The sequence below is a fragment of the Nerophis lumbriciformis genome, linkage group LG06 (assembly GCF_033978685.3).
Source record: "Nerophis lumbriciformis linkage group LG06, RoL_Nlum_v2.1, whole genome shotgun sequence".
In the NCBI taxonomy this organism is placed as follows: Eukaryota; Metazoa; Chordata; class Actinopteri; order Syngnathiformes; family Syngnathidae; genus Nerophis; species Nerophis lumbriciformis.
This window is the reverse complement of record NC_084553.2, coordinates 13,435,951-13,452,899: the sequence shown is the minus strand read 5'-3', so window position 1 is coordinate 13,452,899 and position 16,949 is coordinate 13,435,951. Positions and strand designations below refer to the sequence as shown.

General features: G+C 42.8%; 2 protein-coding genes across 4 annotated transcripts in view; both read right to left on the bottom strand.

Annotated features, from left to right (window-relative positions):
• Positions 1-2,904, bottom strand: part of chsy1 (chondroitin sulfate synthase 1) — a 98,772-nt gene extending 95,868 nt beyond the window's left edge. Inside the window, exon 1 of the mRNA XM_061963745.2 lies at positions 2,161-2,904. Within this exon, the coding sequence (XP_061819729.2) occupies positions 2,161-2,480 (320 nt within the window). The 5' untranslated portion in view covers positions 2,481-2,904. The remainder of the gene's footprint in view (positions 1-2,160) is intronic.
• Positions 2,905-5,807: 2,903 nt separating this feature from the next.
• lrrk1 (leucine-rich repeat kinase 1) overlaps positions 5,808-16,949 on the bottom strand; it is a 73,495-nt gene continuing 62,353 nt past the window's right edge. For all 3 annotated transcript variants that reach the window (XM_061963741.2, XM_061963742.2, XM_061963743.2), the window contains exons 31-38: positions 14,078-14,229; positions 11,799-11,916; positions 11,598-11,714; positions 7,134-7,331; positions 6,845-7,059; positions 6,439-6,786; positions 6,266-6,370; positions 5,808-6,185 (exon numbers count right to left, since the gene is read on the bottom strand). In XM_061963741.2, coding sequence (XP_061819725.2) covers positions 6,008-6,185; positions 6,266-6,370; positions 6,439-6,786; positions 6,845-7,059; positions 7,134-7,331; positions 11,598-11,714; positions 11,799-11,916; positions 14,078-14,229 — 1,431 coding nt within the window. In that variant the 3' untranslated portion in view covers positions 5,808-6,007. The remainder of the gene's footprint in view (positions 6,186-6,265; positions 6,371-6,438; positions 6,787-6,844; positions 7,060-7,133; positions 7,332-11,597; positions 11,715-11,798; positions 11,917-14,077; positions 14,230-16,949) is intronic.

The following is a 16,949-nucleotide window of genomic DNA, read 5'->3' as shown; positions in this document are numbered from 1 at the left end:
ACTTTCAACAACTTGAAAGAATAAGATTTTTGAGAGTATTTGGTTCAAATTACACAATATAAATAAGACATGTCATTATTGATATTGCAGACATTATTGTAACAAGAAACTTCAGGTCGAAATTTTGGTTTATGAAAGAAATATAAATAAACATAAAACTTCATGACGACATTTTTCAAATTAATAAAGAGTAATAGAATAGTATGATAGTTATATGTTACTTGTTTTGAACATGTTATCGTTATCACAAATAAAAAGATATACTGTACACAGAAATTATTTTTGATTTGATTTATTGTTTATGTAATAAAAGATTTACTTAAAATGTTATGTTTTGTGAGTTTTTTTTATGCTACGAACTGTACTTACCGGCGATGTAAACCGAAGGAGACATTTCCGTAATGAAAGCTGCAACACCCTTTTTAGATCCCATCATCACTGCAGCATTATCGGCAGCAAAGCAAACCAAATTCTGCCAAGGAATTTCGTTTGAGTCTATTTCTTCCGCGAGTATTTTGTAAATGTTTTCGCCTGTGGAAGCCGTATTGCATTCCCTCACTAATAAGCTCCGGCTTATTAGTGATTCCCAGAGCCCAAAAAAAGTCTGCGGGCTGTAGAGCGTTTTCTATTCGGGCTCCAGCACTATGGAATGCCCTCCCGGTAACAGTTAGAGATGCTACCTCAGTAGAAACATTTAAGTCCCATCTCAAAACTCATTTGTATACTCTAGCCTTTGAATAGCCCCCCTTTTTTTAGACCAGTTGATCTGCCGTTTCTTTTCTTTTATCCTCTGCTCCCCCCTATCCCTTGTGGAAGGGGAGACACACAGATCCGGTGGCCATGGATGGGGTGCTGGCTGTCCGGGGTCGGGACCCGGGGTGGACCGCTCGCCTGTATATCGGTTGGGAACATCTCTGCGCTGCTGACCCGTCTCCGCTCGGGATGGTTTCCTGCTGACCCCACTGTGGACTGGACTCTTACTGTTATGCTGGATCCACTATGGACTGGACTCTCACAATATTATGTTAGACCCACTCGACATCCATTGCATTCGGTCTCCCTAGAGGGGGGGGGGGTTACCCACATATGCGGTCCTCTCCAAGGTTTCTCATAGTCATTCACATCGACGTCCCACTGGGGTGAGTTTTTCCTTGCCCTTATGTGGGCTATACCGAGGATGTCGTTGTGGCTTGTGCAGCCCTTTGAGACACTTGTGATTTAGGGCTATATAAATAAACATTGATTGATTGATTGATTGATAATTCCTCCGTGTCCGATCGAAAAATCTTGTCTGTACAAGGTGCAATTCGCGTAGTTTTCACCCTTTTTGGAACGGATAATTATTCCCGGATAGGCTTTTGAATATTCTTCACGGAATGACTGCAGTTTTCTTTTCGGTTTAAGACTCGTTTGCTGATTCCATGATCGTTCGCTCGTTTGGAAACAATGGCAACTGCTTGGCAGCGGTGCTATAAATAGCCTCGCGCATGGCATTCGGAATGGCTCGATAGGAAGTTACGGGAAGCAGTGTCGATTGTCATTGTTGTTACGCGATTTCGTGAATAAAACTTAAAAAAAAAAAAAAAATTTAATTAATGAAAAACAGTATTTTTTATCACTGCAACCGTAACCCGGAATAGGTTGATGAAATCCGTACTAATTACGGGAAAACCGGAGTAGTTGGCAGGCATGGGAATAGAGGGACTCATTGACTCCATTGTTAGCTGACTTTTTCTAACTTTAATTTACGATTTAGAATGCATCAAAATAGATAAAACACGTGTTCTGGTGGTACATAGAGATTGTAAATGATGGGCAAAATTGTAAAACGAGTGCTTTACACCAGAACGGCTCCCACACAGGACATTTATCTAATCTTCTCGCTGCTTGATAGAAGCTTGAAGCCCAGATGAGATAATGGGGTCTTTGAAAAAGAACAGACATGAGTTCAGTCACTAATGATGAGAATGTACAAGCTACAAGTCGATAAGACACATTGTTCTACTTGAAATACCTGGGTGTGTTCTGTCATTTGACAACAGTCGAAATGATTAATTGGAGTAATAAAATGATGGGAACGTTCTATGAATTGTTGCTAGACTACAACGACACGCACGCCCTGCCATGTGAACGAGCATAGTGGAGGTGACGTCCACGTACCTGTGCGCGGCCACGGCCCGGTTGTTCAGGTACTTCTGGGCGGTCATGACCCCCACGAAAAGGAAGTTGTTGGAGCGGGGTCCCGGCGTCTGCGTGGCCGGCGAGCCGCTATCTTTCGGCGACCACAGGACGCCGCCGCCGCCGCCGCGCTCCTTGCCCAGAGCCGCGTTGAGGCCACAGTTGGCCGGGTTGGCTTTCCGCTTGTGTCCGGCTTTCTTCAGCTCGCCGGCCTTGGGCAGGATGAGTCTGGAGGCCAGCGTGAAGCCGAGCACCAGACCCAAGAGGACGCTAAACCAAGCTCTCCGGCTTCGAGCTGCCATCCCCTCCCGCAAAAAGTTCACTCGCCCGCCGCCGTCGCCTCTCTCCCTCTCCCTCTCTCTCTCTCTCTGCGCGTCTCCGGCGGGAGAGATGAAGGAGCGACGTCAAAAATACAAAATTAAAAAAATTAACTAAACAAAAAAAAAAGAAAAGCTGGCTCTCACGCGCGCGCGCTCCCGCCAGAGAGGCGCTGCTTACGTAGCATCACGAGCTGCTCTCCCTTCGAGGCGCCACTAAAAACACCGCGCAGTCCCCCCCCCCCAGCAAAGCGGCCGTCGTAATGTCGCCGACGTCCACTGTCAACGCCGGGCCAGCCGTCTTCCCCTTTAAGCCTCGAATAGCGGCGCCGAGCTGTTCGTTATCTCTCCATGTTGAAGATGTGGAGGTGTCGATGGAAGCCGTCAGCTAATATGAGCCCGTGAAGCTTCCGTAGGCAGGACGCGTTCAGGGCACATGGGGAAAAAGAAACTCCCGTGTGTGTCCACAGTTGACTTTTTGTCCTTCTTGACCAAATATTTTAATGTTCGCAAAACACGTCGGTCCACGATGTTTTATTAAATGTGCTCTTTAGATAAAGTCGAATAGGAAAATATCGACTTCAAAAGCCGTAACGTACATAAAAAAAGACAAGTCAGCTATTTTACGCTTTTCAGGGAGGTCAGTAAACGTAGCATAGACTCACCTTCTTATCTCGAGCGTTCCCTGCTGGTGGTTAGCCGCAATTACACAATTATTTGCAGCGCTGTGTGTATTCTAATGTGAGGTTTGTCGGACTGTTGATTACGTAGAAGCATTTAAGTCCCATCTTAAAACTCATTTTTATACTCTAGCCTTTAAATAGACCCCCTTTTAGACCAGTTGATCTGCCTTCTCTTTTCTGCTCTGCTCACAGATTAGGTGACCACAGATTACGCGCTAGCTGTTCAAAGTCGGGACCCGGTGGACCACTCATCTGTGCATCAGTTGGTGACGTCTCAGTGCTGCTGACCTGTCCTCAGGGGCGCCGCTAGGGATTTTGGGCCCCATGAAAAGAATCTTTACAGGGCCCCCAACACAGTGTCATTATTTTTTCTGTATTATAATTTCATCACCATTAGGGGCCTCTCTGGGCCCCCCTCCATCATGGGCCCCTAGAATCCATCTCCTTTACCCCCCCTTTTCGGCGCCCCTGCCTGTCCCCACTCAATATGATCTCCTTCTGGCCCCACTATGGACTGGACTCTCACTATTATGTTAGATCCACTATGGACTGGACTCTCACACTATTATGTTAGATCCACTATGGACTGGACTCTCTCTATTATGTTAGATCCACTGTGGACTGGACTCTCACTATTATGTTAGATCCACTATGGACTGGACTCTCACACTATTATGTTAGATCCACTATGGATTGGACTCTGACTATTATCTTAGATCCACTATGGACTGGACTCTCACTATTATGTTAGATCCACTATGGACTGGACTCTCACACTATTATGTTAGATCCACTATGGACTGGACTATCACTATTATGTTAGATCCACTATGGACTGGACTCTCACTACTATGTTAGATCCACTATGGACTGGACTATCACTATTATGTTAGATCCACTATGGACTGGACTCTCACACTATTATGTTAGATCTACTATGGACTGGACTCTCACTATTATGCTAGATCCACTATGTACTGGACTCTCACTATTATGTTTGATCCACTATGGACTGGACTCTCACTATTACGTTAGATCCACCATGGACTGTACTCTCACACTATTATGTTAGATCCACTATGGACTGGACTCTCTCTATTATGCTAGATCCACTATGGACTGGACTCTCACTATTATGTTAGATCCACTATGGACTGGACTCTCACACTATTATGTTAGATCCACTATGGACTGGACTCTCACTATTATGTTAGATCCACTATGGACTGGACTCTCACACTATTATGTTAGATCCACTATGGACTGGACTCTCACACTATTATGTTAGATCCACTATGGACTGGACTCTCACCATTATGCTAGATCCACTATGGACTGGACTCTCACTATTATGTTTGATCCACTATGGACTGGACTCTCACTATTACGTTAGATCCACCATGGACTGTACTCTCACACTATTATGTTAGATCCACTATGGACTGGACTCTCTCTATTATGCTAGATCCACTATGGACTGGACTCTCACACTATTATGTTAGATCCACTATGGACTGGACTCTCACTATTATGTTAGATCCACTATGGACTGGACTCTCACTATGCTGGATCCACTATGGACTGGACTCTCACACTATTATGCTAGATCCACTATGGACTGGACTCACACTATTATGTTAGATCCACTATGGACTGGACTCTCACTATTATGTTAGATCCACTATGGACTGGACTATCACTATTATGTTAGATCCACTATGGACTGTACTCTCACACTGTTATGTTAGATCCACTCTGGACTGGACTCTCACTATTATGTTAGATCCACTATGGACTGGACTCTCACTATGCTAGATCCACTATGGACTGGACTCTCACACTATTATGCTAGATCCACTATGGACTGGAATCTCACTATTATGTTAGATCCACTATGGATTGGACTCTCACTATACTAGATCCACTATGGACTGGACTCTCACACTATTATGCTAGATCCACTATGGACTGGACTCTCACTATTATCTTAGATCCACTATGGACTGGACTCTCACTATTATGTTAGATCCACTATGGACTGGACTCTCACTATTATGTTGGATCCACTATGGACTGGACTCTCACACTATAATGTTAGATCCACTATGAACTGGACTCTCACACTATTAACTAGATCTATTCAATGTCCATTGGATCGGCCCCCCAGGGGCTGCAGGGGGGGGGGGGGGGGGGGGGGGGGGTCCCCTCCAAGGTTTCTCATTGTTATCCCATTGGGTTGAGTTTTTCCTTGCCCTGATGTGGGATCTGAGCCGAGGATGTCGTTGTGGCTTGTGCAGCCCTTTGACACACTAGTGATTTAGGGCTATATAAGTAAACTTTGATTGATTGATTGATACATTGAATATGCGATGCACTTGCTTATGCAACCGCCACCTCGTACAAACTCTTTACCGTCCCTCAAGGTTTAGGTTACCAGGTAATTATGCATACCTTGATGACAGGTTTTTAAAAGCAAATTCCTCTGTGGATGACTAATCCCTCATTAGCCGACCATCCCATTCTACTTTGCTGGTTTGGAGCTATTAACATTTTTTTTTTTAAATACTGTAACAAACTCTGGGAAAAACTTTAACACTGACAAAGCTGTGTAAAAAAAAATGTTTATTGACCGCAACATGACGTGCATAAATAAATGAAGTCAAAAGGGGCGTGGCCTGTGGTGTCATCAGAAGACAGGAAGTGCTTGATGTGTACAAAAAACATTCATTAAAAAAAGACTCTTTCTCTACAGTTTTTGCTGTTTAAAATTTTTTTTTCCCAGCTGATTTGGAGGTGAAGATAGGCTCCGCCTTGCTCCTTCCTCATTGGCTACCTCCTCCTTCTGACACTGCTCTCCATGCGGCCGAGCTCCTCGGACGTGCGGTAGAAAACGTCCAGCCGGCGGGAGTCCCACGCCCTCCACGCGCACACGCTCCACGCCGCCTCGGCACTCTGGAAGCCGCACACCACCGTCTCTTTTGCCACAAGCCCCGCCTCCACAAGCGTGCTGGCGGCCGAGAGAAAGGGGCGGGTCAGACGAGCCACAGGACGCCGTGTTATATGTAATTTTTCAGGGAGTAGACTCACCCCAAGGAGGAGGAGCTTACAGGAGGGTTGAGAACGGCAATGACACGCCCCCTCAGCTCGGCGCCGTGCTGCCGCACTTCGATGACCATCACGTCTCCGCCGCGCCTGGCGAGGACACGTTTATTGACGACTGATTGGCGAAAGTTATTGGCTGAGGTGTGCTTTGTTGCTACCTGAAGACCCAGAGGAGGTCGTCGACCATCACCACCTTGATGGCCTGCAGGCACGGAAAATAACTTTCTTCTTTCTGCCACTTGACGCCTTCGCCGTGCTGCTCTAAAGATGGCGGCGCGACGCCGACATCGGAGGTGTCCACAGAGCATGACGACGCCACGGAGCAGTCCGTCAGCGAATCGCAGTGCTGGATGAGCCGAGTCCCCGCCTCCTCGCTGTAGGTCGGCGTCACATCTGTGTTTGTGGGCTCCGCCTCCTCTTCCTCGCAGACCGGCGCCACATGAGAGCTATCGGCCGATGGACGCTGCACGCTGAAGACGTCTCGAAGAGGACTGCAGTCGCCGCAGCTGAAAAACGATACGGCGTGAGTAAGGGGCGGGGCCTGCGGGCGGCGCCGCCACTCACCGGTACTTGGCACAGAGCGAGAAGGAGACGGCGTGGAAGAGCAGCAGAGTGTTGCTGACGTCATCCAGCGTCCACACGGACTCCTCCCCCCACGCGCTGAATCCGGTCACCATGGAGACGACTGAAGACGGCGGCGCGTATGGATCCAGCCTTCGCAAAGGGTCAAGGGTCACGCGGTCGATCACCAGAAGTCCCGGCCCGTTGGAAAACCACAGCTGCCGACAAAGTGGGCGGAGTTAATGGGGGGTGGGGGGGCGTGGCCTCTACGGGTCACTAAAAAGACACTGACCTGGGAGCCACCGCCGACCAGAACCATGCACCGGACCGGAGCAGGTCTCTGCCTGGGGTCCGAGTCCAGGAGGCGGAAGGAGGTCTTGTTAAGCGTGTGCGAGCAGAGGTAGGCATCGCCCCCTACCGGAAGCCCATCTACCACGGTGTACACCGCCACCAGGCCGTCCGACATGCCCGCGAAGACCCGCTCCAGGTTCTGCGGAACATGGGAACACCGGCTTACCTCCTGGATCAATACCAATTTAAACCACCATGCCACCAGATTATTACTGATGGCAATGCTATGTTGCTCACAGCCACTAGGGGGCTTGCTGTTTGGGCTTTCTAACTAGACCATGGTGTCAAACTCTGGCCCGTGGGCCAAAATTGGCCCGCCGTGTAATTTCACTTGGCCCTTGAGGTAACACCGCATTCACCGCTAATTCTCATACTTGCCAACCCTCCCGGGAGACTCCCAAATTTCAGTGCCCCTCCCGAAAATCGTCACGTCCCCCTTTTTGTCCAGTCCAACGAGTGCTGGCCCAGTCATATAATATGTGGCACGCACACACAAGTGAATGCAACCCATACTTGATCTTCAGCGATACAGGTCACACTGAGGGTGCCAGTATAAAAAACTTTAAATACACGCCACACTGTGAACCCACACCAAACAAGAATGACAAACACATTTCGGGAGAACATGCGCACCGTAACACAACATAAACACAACAGAACAAATACCCAGAACCCTTTGCTGCACTAACTCTTCCGCGACGCTACAAGGTGTGTGTGTTTGTGTGGGGAGGAGAGGGGGGGGTTATTTTGTAGCGTCCCGGAAGAGTTAGTGCTGCAAAGGGTTCTGGGTATTTGTTCTGTTGTGTTTATGTTGTGTTATGGTGCGGATGTTCTCCCAAAATGTGTTTGTCATTCTTGTTTGGTGTGGATTCACAGTGTGGCGTATATTTCTAACAATGTTAAAGTTGCTTATACGGCCACCCTCAGTGTAAACTGTATCACTGTTAATCAAGTATGCGTTGCATTCGCGTGTGTGTGCGTACAGAAGCCGCACATATTTTGTGACGAGGCCGGCACGTTGTTAGAAGGGATGAAAAGCGGACGTGACGACAGCTCGTAGAGGACGTTAAAAGCAGTGCCTGTAAGGCACGCCCCCAAGACTTTGGAATACGAGATATAATGACTGATGAACACCTCGGTTGGATAATGATGGTTGCTTCAGCTCAAAGCCTGAGCCCCGACATTAATGAACTAGCATCCAAGAAAAGATTGTATTTGAGTTTGACACCCCTGAACTAGGCTTAGACTTAGACTTCCTTTTTATTGTCATTCAAATTTGAACTTTACAGTACAGATAAGAACAACATTTCGTTGAATTAGCTCATGGTAGTGCAGGATAAAAAAGCAATAAGGTGCAGATATAAATAAATAGATTACTGTACAGATAAACATATTGCACTTTTGCATATGCATCCACGTTTATGGATGTATGTTATATTGTCTTTATATTCCAGCAAGTTAATCCGTTTTTGGGGGGAATTGAGGGGATTATTATGATGCGTTCAAGAATCTTACGGCCTGAGGGAAGAAGCTGTTACCGAACCTGGAGGTTCTGCTTCGGAGGATGCGGAACCTCTTTCTAGAATCTACTATGATATGTTGTGATGTTCAATTAATAGTAACTTCCTGTCTCACTAAATTAGTGGTTCTTAACCTTGTTGGAGGTACCGAACCCCATCAGTTTCATATGCGCATTCACCGAACCCTCCTTTTTTTTCAAATTCAAGACAAAGTTATTATATGTTTTTGATAACACTTTAGTATGGGGAACATATTCTAAGTAACAAAGACTTAATTTAGAGTTATTTGGTTAGGGTTAGGGCCAGGGTTAGAGGGCTAGGGTTATAATAAGGCCATGCCGAATAAGGCATTAATATGTACTTAATGATGATTAGTTAAGAGCCAATATGTTACTAATTTGCATGTTAATAAGCAACTAATTAATGGTGAATATGTTCCCCATACTAAAGTGTTACCATGTTTTTTTACTGGTGCACAAAATGAACCGTGCATGAACATCACCTTGTTCAAAGAACAAAACCAACACAGTGCATAAACTCACAACAAATTACACACCTGCAAATCAGTCTGACTTCTGCTGTTGCCGTATCCGTAATACGCCGATAGGGAGAAGTTATTATTTACACGACAAGTCGGGTGTGTTTTGACCTCCGCCGAACCCCTGAGGCCGACTCACCGAACCCCTAGGGTTCCATCGAACCCAGGTTAAGAACCACTACACTAAACTCCATAACATTGTTTACTAGGGCTGTAAATCTTTGGGTACCGCACGATTCGATTTGATTCTTGGGGGTAACAATTCGATTCGGAATCGATATCAAAATCAATACTTTAATATCATTGGGTGCCAGTTCTATAATTAACTACATTGCTCCATAAAATAGATAAAAAGCTCTTGTTACATTTTTGTTACTTAAAGAAAACTGTTTAGTTTTTTTTACACCCCATTTTTTACACAAATGACGCTAAGCTCCGCCTATAGTAGTCAAATTACTAAAATGAAGGAAGAGTGGGGGCAGGATGTTGTATGCTAATTAGCTCAATGTTATTACTTTGTGTCACAAAGCTGACGTGTGTGGGTGTGTGTTTGTATTTCTAACCCTTCTTGAGACATTAACAAAGAAAAGTACTTTCCATATGGGGACCGGTGAACAAGTTAGGACCGAAATCATGGTCCTGATACGGAAAACCATTGCATCTAACAGAGAGCCAAATATTAGAGTCCGTGAACATTGCTCCAACATTGTTTTGTTGATTTAATGTACATACAAAAGTAAACATTGACAGGTGCAAAGGCAGCGATATATGATAAAACAAGACAGCAGCTAAGCCCATTACAAAAAAACAAACAGAAAAACAATCTCATTTGCATCCCTGGTGGTGAAATCTATCAAAATTAGGGTGGTCCCAAAAAGCAGGGATTTTTCAAACTGACTTTGTGTCGGTTTTAAAAGTGCTCCCCCTCTGGTCAACATAAGAAATAACAAGTGTGTGTAAATATTTGAAGTGCTCCCCCTTTGGTCAACATATGTAATAACAAGTGTGTGTAAGAAATTGAAATTCGCCTCCTTTTGCCAAAATTAATTTATAAAAAATAATAAAAATAAAAAATAAAAAATAAATAAAATATATATATATATATATAGAGAGAGAGAGAGAGAGCAAGAGAGGGAGAGAGAGAGAGAGAGAGAGAGAGAGAGAGAGAGAGAGAGAGAGACATACTGGAATAACTTGAAGTAAATAATGAAGATTAAAAACCAATTACAAACAAAAAATTTAAAATCAAAATATACTTAAAGCTTACCTTTTTTATATTTGCATAGTATGTATATATTATTAATGTTGTAAATACATATCTTTATATTTTTAGAAAGGGTGGTCCTAAAGAGGTAGGCATTTTTATCAGGTCTCAAGAAGGTATAAAATACAAGAAAGTGTGTTTGTGTGTGCATGTGTGAATGTGTGTGTGTGTTGTATTTCTACCCTTTTGAGACATCAACAAGGAAAAGTACCTTCCATTGAGGACCGGTGAACAAGTTAGGACATAAATCATGGTCCCAATACGGAAAAGCCATCCATCCATCCATCCATTTTCTATCGCTTATTCCCTTCGGGGTCCCGGGGGGTGCTGGAGCCTATCTCAGCTACAATCGGGCAGAAGGCGGGGTACACCCTGGACAAGTCGCCACCTCATCACAGAATACGGAAAACCATTGCATCTAATAGAGAGCCAAATACTAGAGTCCGTGAACATAGCTCCAAAGTCAGGATGTTTTTGTTGATTTAATGTGCATACAAAAGTAAACATTAACAGGTGCAAAGGCAGCAATATATGATAAAACAAGAAGGCAGCTAAGCACATTACAAAAAAACAAAAAATAGAGATCTGGTGGTGAAATCTATCAAAATTAGGGTGGTCTCAAAAAGGAGGGATTTTTCCAACTGGTTGTGTGTCTGTTTTAAACGCGCTCGCCCTCTGGTCAACATACTGTATGTGATAATTTGTCTTATTCTTTCTGTTTCTGTAATATTGCAATATTCTCTTGTAAAATTATTACTTATGTAAAATTATTACTTTTTAATTCAAAATGGTGACTTTTGTCGAGTAAAATTACGACTCTTTTCATAAAATTGCCAAAGTTTTAAGCTTTCCTTGTAAAATTGCCAACATTTTAAGCTTTTCTTGTAAAATTGCGACTGTTATTGAGTAAAATTCCAACTTTTATCATAGTATTGCACAAATCTTCAGTTTTTCTTGTAAAATTTGGACTTACGTTGAGTAAAATTACCACTTTTATTATAATACTTGAGGTAGGCATTTTTCGGAGGTCTCAAGAAGGTAACAAATACAAGAATATGTGTGTGTGTGTGTGAGAAAAGACACCTGTTCTCCAGCCGGGACGGGAAAGAAGCAGGTGATGACAGCAGGACAGGAGAAATGTTTCTGGGGTTGACTCAGTGGACACATGTCTTTGAGGATGTAGATGTACACTTCCTGTTCCTGTCACGTGACCAGGAAACAACAACAACAACATGTCACAGTAGGATTGGCATGAGAAGAGCAGTAGGTGGCGCTGGTGTGTACCTCAGTGGCCACCCACAGTGTGTTGGCCAACTTCATCTGACAACTGACTTTACCGCCAGGACACAACATCCTCTTCACCTCCACCTGGCCTTTGTCCACATTCAGCACACTGTAGTTCCTTCACAACAACCACAACAAAGGGATTTAAGTACTTCAGAAGAGGGGGCGTGGCCTCAGTGAAAGCAAGAGAAAGGAGGACATTGTCATTTAAGCTTTTTTCACCTCAGGGCCCAATTTTTCCATCACATACGGCCGGGCCTGGCCAAGCTCAGTTTACAATTTTTTTTTTTTTAGTAATCTTACTCTTGATTTTATTGGAATTCAATAACTACATGTTATTGTCAAATTAAATGAAACCATGTGTTAATCACAAAAATTATTATTTTATATAACACATAAAACTTAGGCTTAGGTCAGGCTGATTAGAAAAATAAGTACACCTCTAACATACTGCAGAAGAACGGATTCATAAATAACTGATAAAAAAAATTAATTTACAAACAATTTTTTTGTGACAAAAGGGGATGAAACAAACAAACAACATTAAAAAAAAAACATAAAAATGAACAAGTGTAAAAATAACTTTAGGAGCGGGGCTCTTTTGGATCCCCAATCATTTTAGTGGGATTTAAAAAATGGCATTGCTAAAAAAAAATACAAAAAAATTAAAATTAATAATGTTATGAATTATTGACCTATTTAAGACACCAATTATTACACATCAAACAATCCACATTGATTTTTTTAATGTAGTAAAATACTGTATTTTCCGGACTATTTTTCACAAAACTCGACAGTGCGCCTTATACCCCGCTGCGCCTAATTTAAGGAATAATTCTGGTTTTGCTTACCGACCTCAAAGCAATTTTATTTGGTACATGGTGTAATGATAAGTGTGACCAGTAGATGGCAGTCAAACATAAGAGATACCTGTAGACTGCACTATGATGGCAATACGACTCAAGTAACCAACACCAACACGTTTATATGTTCCATTGAAAATATAGAACATTACACATGGCGCTCAAAAATCTATCAAAAATGTTTTAGTACGACTTTGGTAAGCTATGAAGTCACACCGCTTGATGAATTGTACTGTTCTTCAACATAGGAGTATTATTTTGGTGTGTGTATAAGGTAAGACATATCTGGCGTTTTGTTTCGCAATATTATGCAAAGGCAACTTTTCTTACCTTCTGATCTGTATTTGGGATCTGCATAAATCCTGAAAATTTGCGCGCGTCCGCCTTTGTAGTCCGTGCCGACACCGTAGTCGATAAGCTTCTTCTTTTTCTCTATCTTCTTGTTATGGAACATTCATCCTCCGCTGTTGCCATTTGTAGTATAAAGTAGTGTAAAGTTTTTACTTATATCTGTCAGTAAACTCGCCATGAAAGCGCTAAAACATACCGGTGGAGTGACTTTACATTATTCACCTGAGGAACTTTAGTTATTAGAGAGTTCTGGTCGGACGGGTTTTCACGGATGAGGAGATGCTGCTCTGTTATTGATTGAAGTAAAGTCTGAATGTCATTAAAACAGTTAGCTCCATCTTTTGACACTTCTTCCACTCCCGTCCTTGCACGCTACACCGCTACAACAAAGATGACGGCGAAAAGACGCTGCCGAAGGTGAGCCACGTAAATAAGACCGCCCACAAAACGGCGCATCCGGAAGCGACTGTCAGAAAGCGGCTTGAAGATGATCTGTAAAACATCATCTATGCAACATTTTGACCAAAGAACCACCATTACATGTTATGTAGACCACAAGGAAGTGTTTTACATTTAGAACAAAATAATAATTATATGACTCCTTTAATGCGCCCTATAATCCGGTGCGCCTTATATATGAAAAATGATCAAAAATAGACCATTCATCGGCAGTGCGCCTTATAATCCGGTCCGGATAATACGATATCACATATTTTGTGTTTTTTTGCCATAAAAGGAGGGTTTTCTTTTACGGAAAGAGCAGCAAACATAAACTTTTTTTTTTTTTTTACTTTATATTGACAGAAAGACTTGATGTCGATCTGGAGAACTAAGCATTGAATAATTTAATAAAAATAATAATAATATATGACTTATTTAAACCATTTTTATGACTGAGACCCTTGTGGGTCGCCGGGACCAAATTTTAGGGAAGCCCTATAGGTTAAAAAAAAATCTACATATTGTATTTGTTTTGAAAATGAAAAATACCAAAATGCTGAGATTTTCCAGTGAGAAAAGTTTGGACACCTGTGGTGTATTGGGTAAACAAGACAGCACACTTACCTATCGGAGCCGTCGCCATCCCAGAACACGACGCTGTGCCCTCTTAGTGGTGACAGGAAGAGCTGTGAGTGAGTGCCGCTCTGCAAAATGTAGCGAAGGCAGGCGAAGGTCGGCTCCATCATGCGCCTGATGCAATGCGACGCCATTGGACGCTAACACGCACAGCAGGAAGTACAAGACAAGCGTTTAAAGACACACTAAGTAGCCAGTGTTCATTTTGACAGCAGTTTTTAATTCAGTGTTAGTCAGAGTCTTTTAGAGAAAATCAATTTTCGTCTCCGTCATCTAGGTGGATTTAGTTTTAGTCGACTAAATTCCGAAACATTTTAGTTAACATTAAAGTAAATTTCGTCGACTAAAATATAGAGTATAAAGCAGACCTGGGCATTCGGCGGCCCGCGGGCCACATCCGGCCCTTTGTGCGTTTGTGCGACCAATCATAAATTACAAAATAAATTTAAAAAAGTATCTATGTCGAGTGTGCAATACAACGGTGCTGCTTTTGTTTTGAAAAGCGTTATTTGTATTACTTCCGTGTGGACGTATGCTTGTGCGCGATTGTGAGTGATTGTAAACAGCGGCAATCACAAATTACAAAATAAATTTAAAAAAACATCTATGTCGTGCGTGCAATATAACTGTGCTGCTTTTATTTTGAAAAGTGTTATTTATGGGCGTATGTCCGTGTGTAACCTGTGAGTGAAGGTGCACAGCGACAAGTGATGCCCGGTTATCCCCGAGACGCTAAAAAGAGAAAAGTTGATGACGAATGCCGTGCTTCCAACAAGACATGGACTGCCAAGTATTTCTTTACAGAAATTAAAGGTAAAGCCGTGTGCTTAATTTGTGGTACACAGGTTGCTGTGTTTAAAGAATATCATTTGAATCGCCACTACACGACGAAGCACGAAGAAGATGAAGCGCGCGCAAAGGGAGGCTGATGCGTTGATGGTAAAACTGCAAACCCAACAAGGACTTTTTGCCAAATTTCACACCCCCAGAATGCAGCAGTCAGGACAAGTTTCGTCATTTCTCACAAAATCGCCAGAAAGAGTAAGGCGTTTTCTGACGGAGAGTTTATTAAGGAGTGCTTATTGGACTCTGTTGCGCTGATATGCCCGGAGAAGAGGGACGCATTTGAGAACGTGTCACTCTCCCGACGCACTGTAACGAGGCGGGTTGAGACCATCGCTGGAAACTTGGAGCTTCAGCTGAAGAACAGAACGGCCGACTTTGACTGTTTTTCGCTGGCTTTAGATGAGAGCTGCGATGTACGTGACACCGCCCAGCTGCTCATCTTCTTACGTGGGATAACTGCAGACTTTCAAATCACGGAGGAGCTGGCAGCCATTCAGTCAATTAAAGGGACAACCACAGGTAATGACTTGTTCACATAGGTAAATGCGTGTTTGGACATGTTAGGACTGAAATGGGACAAGCTGGCAGGTGTGACAACAGATGGTTGTCCAAATCTGACGGGAAAAAATGTTGGACTTTTAAAGAGGATGCAGGATAAAGTGACAGAAATTGACATTTTTGCATTGTATTATACATCAGGAAGTGTTGTGTAAGACAGTGTTAAAAATAAAACCTTGCTTTTGTATAAAGTTAAGTTAGGTTAAATGAAATTATTATTATTATTATTATTTATCTTACGGTATATCAAAAAACATTTGAGCAAAATTTAATTGAAATATTGTCGGTGTGGCCCCCCAGCAGTGCTAAGGTGGTACCCGGTAAAAATTAATTGCCCACCCCTGGTATAAAGGATAACAAATCTTTAAAGTTGTCTTAAAACCAATTCAATTAAGGTTATTGAAGAGCATCTCAACAACTAAATTAACAAGACCTGCACTCTTTGAATATATCAATAAGTAAGTACATTTCACACTGACCTTATGGTGTGTTATTATTTTAGCTAAAATTAAGCATTTTTTTTCAAATGTTGAATAATAAATGACTAAAAGTATCATATGAAGAAACAAACTAGTTTAATTCTATGTTGGCTATAATTACACTGAGTGTGTACAATTGGGATCTTGACTGTCCCGTTGAAATATAGCAACCAATGTTACAAATCTAGGATGTACATACATCTCACATAGCTCCCTTTCTTTGTGTGTTAGCCTGAAAAAGGACAAATTGTGCAATTAATAGCTGAACAGTGTGCCTAGGACGGTGGTCAGCAACCCGCGGCTCTTTAGTGCCACCCAAGTGGCTCCCTGGGGCATTTTTAAAAAAGGATTGAAAATGGAGAAAGATGGGGGAAAAAAATAATTGTTTACTTTTAGTGTGTTTTTTGTTTGAGGACAAACATGACACAAACCTTGTTAGAAAGCCCACTGTTTAATATGTTTGCGTTTATGTTTCACTGATCGGAGTATTTGGTGAACATAGTTTTGTCCTACTAATTTCGGCGGTTCTTGAACTCACCATAGTGTGGACTGTGACGCAACAGTTTGTTTGCATTTAAAATCAATCGTCCACTCCTTCTTTGTCTCATTTTGTCCACCAAACATTTTTTTTTTACTGTGCGTGAATGCATAAAGGTGCGCTTTGTTGATGTTATTGACTTGTTGGAGTGCTAATAAGGCATATTTGGTCAGTGCATGACTGCAAGCTAATCAATGCTAACATGCTATTTAGGCTAACTGTATGAAAATATTGCATCATTATGCCTCATTTGTAGGTATATTTGAGCTCATTTAATTTCCTTTACTTTTATCCTCTTTGTATATAATTTAGTTTTAAATTATCATAATTAAATGCTTTAATCCCACAGGGGTGAGTTTTTCCTTGCCCTTATGTGGGATCTGTACCGAGGATGTCGTTGTGGCTTGTGCAGCCCTTTGAGACACTTGTGATTTAGGGC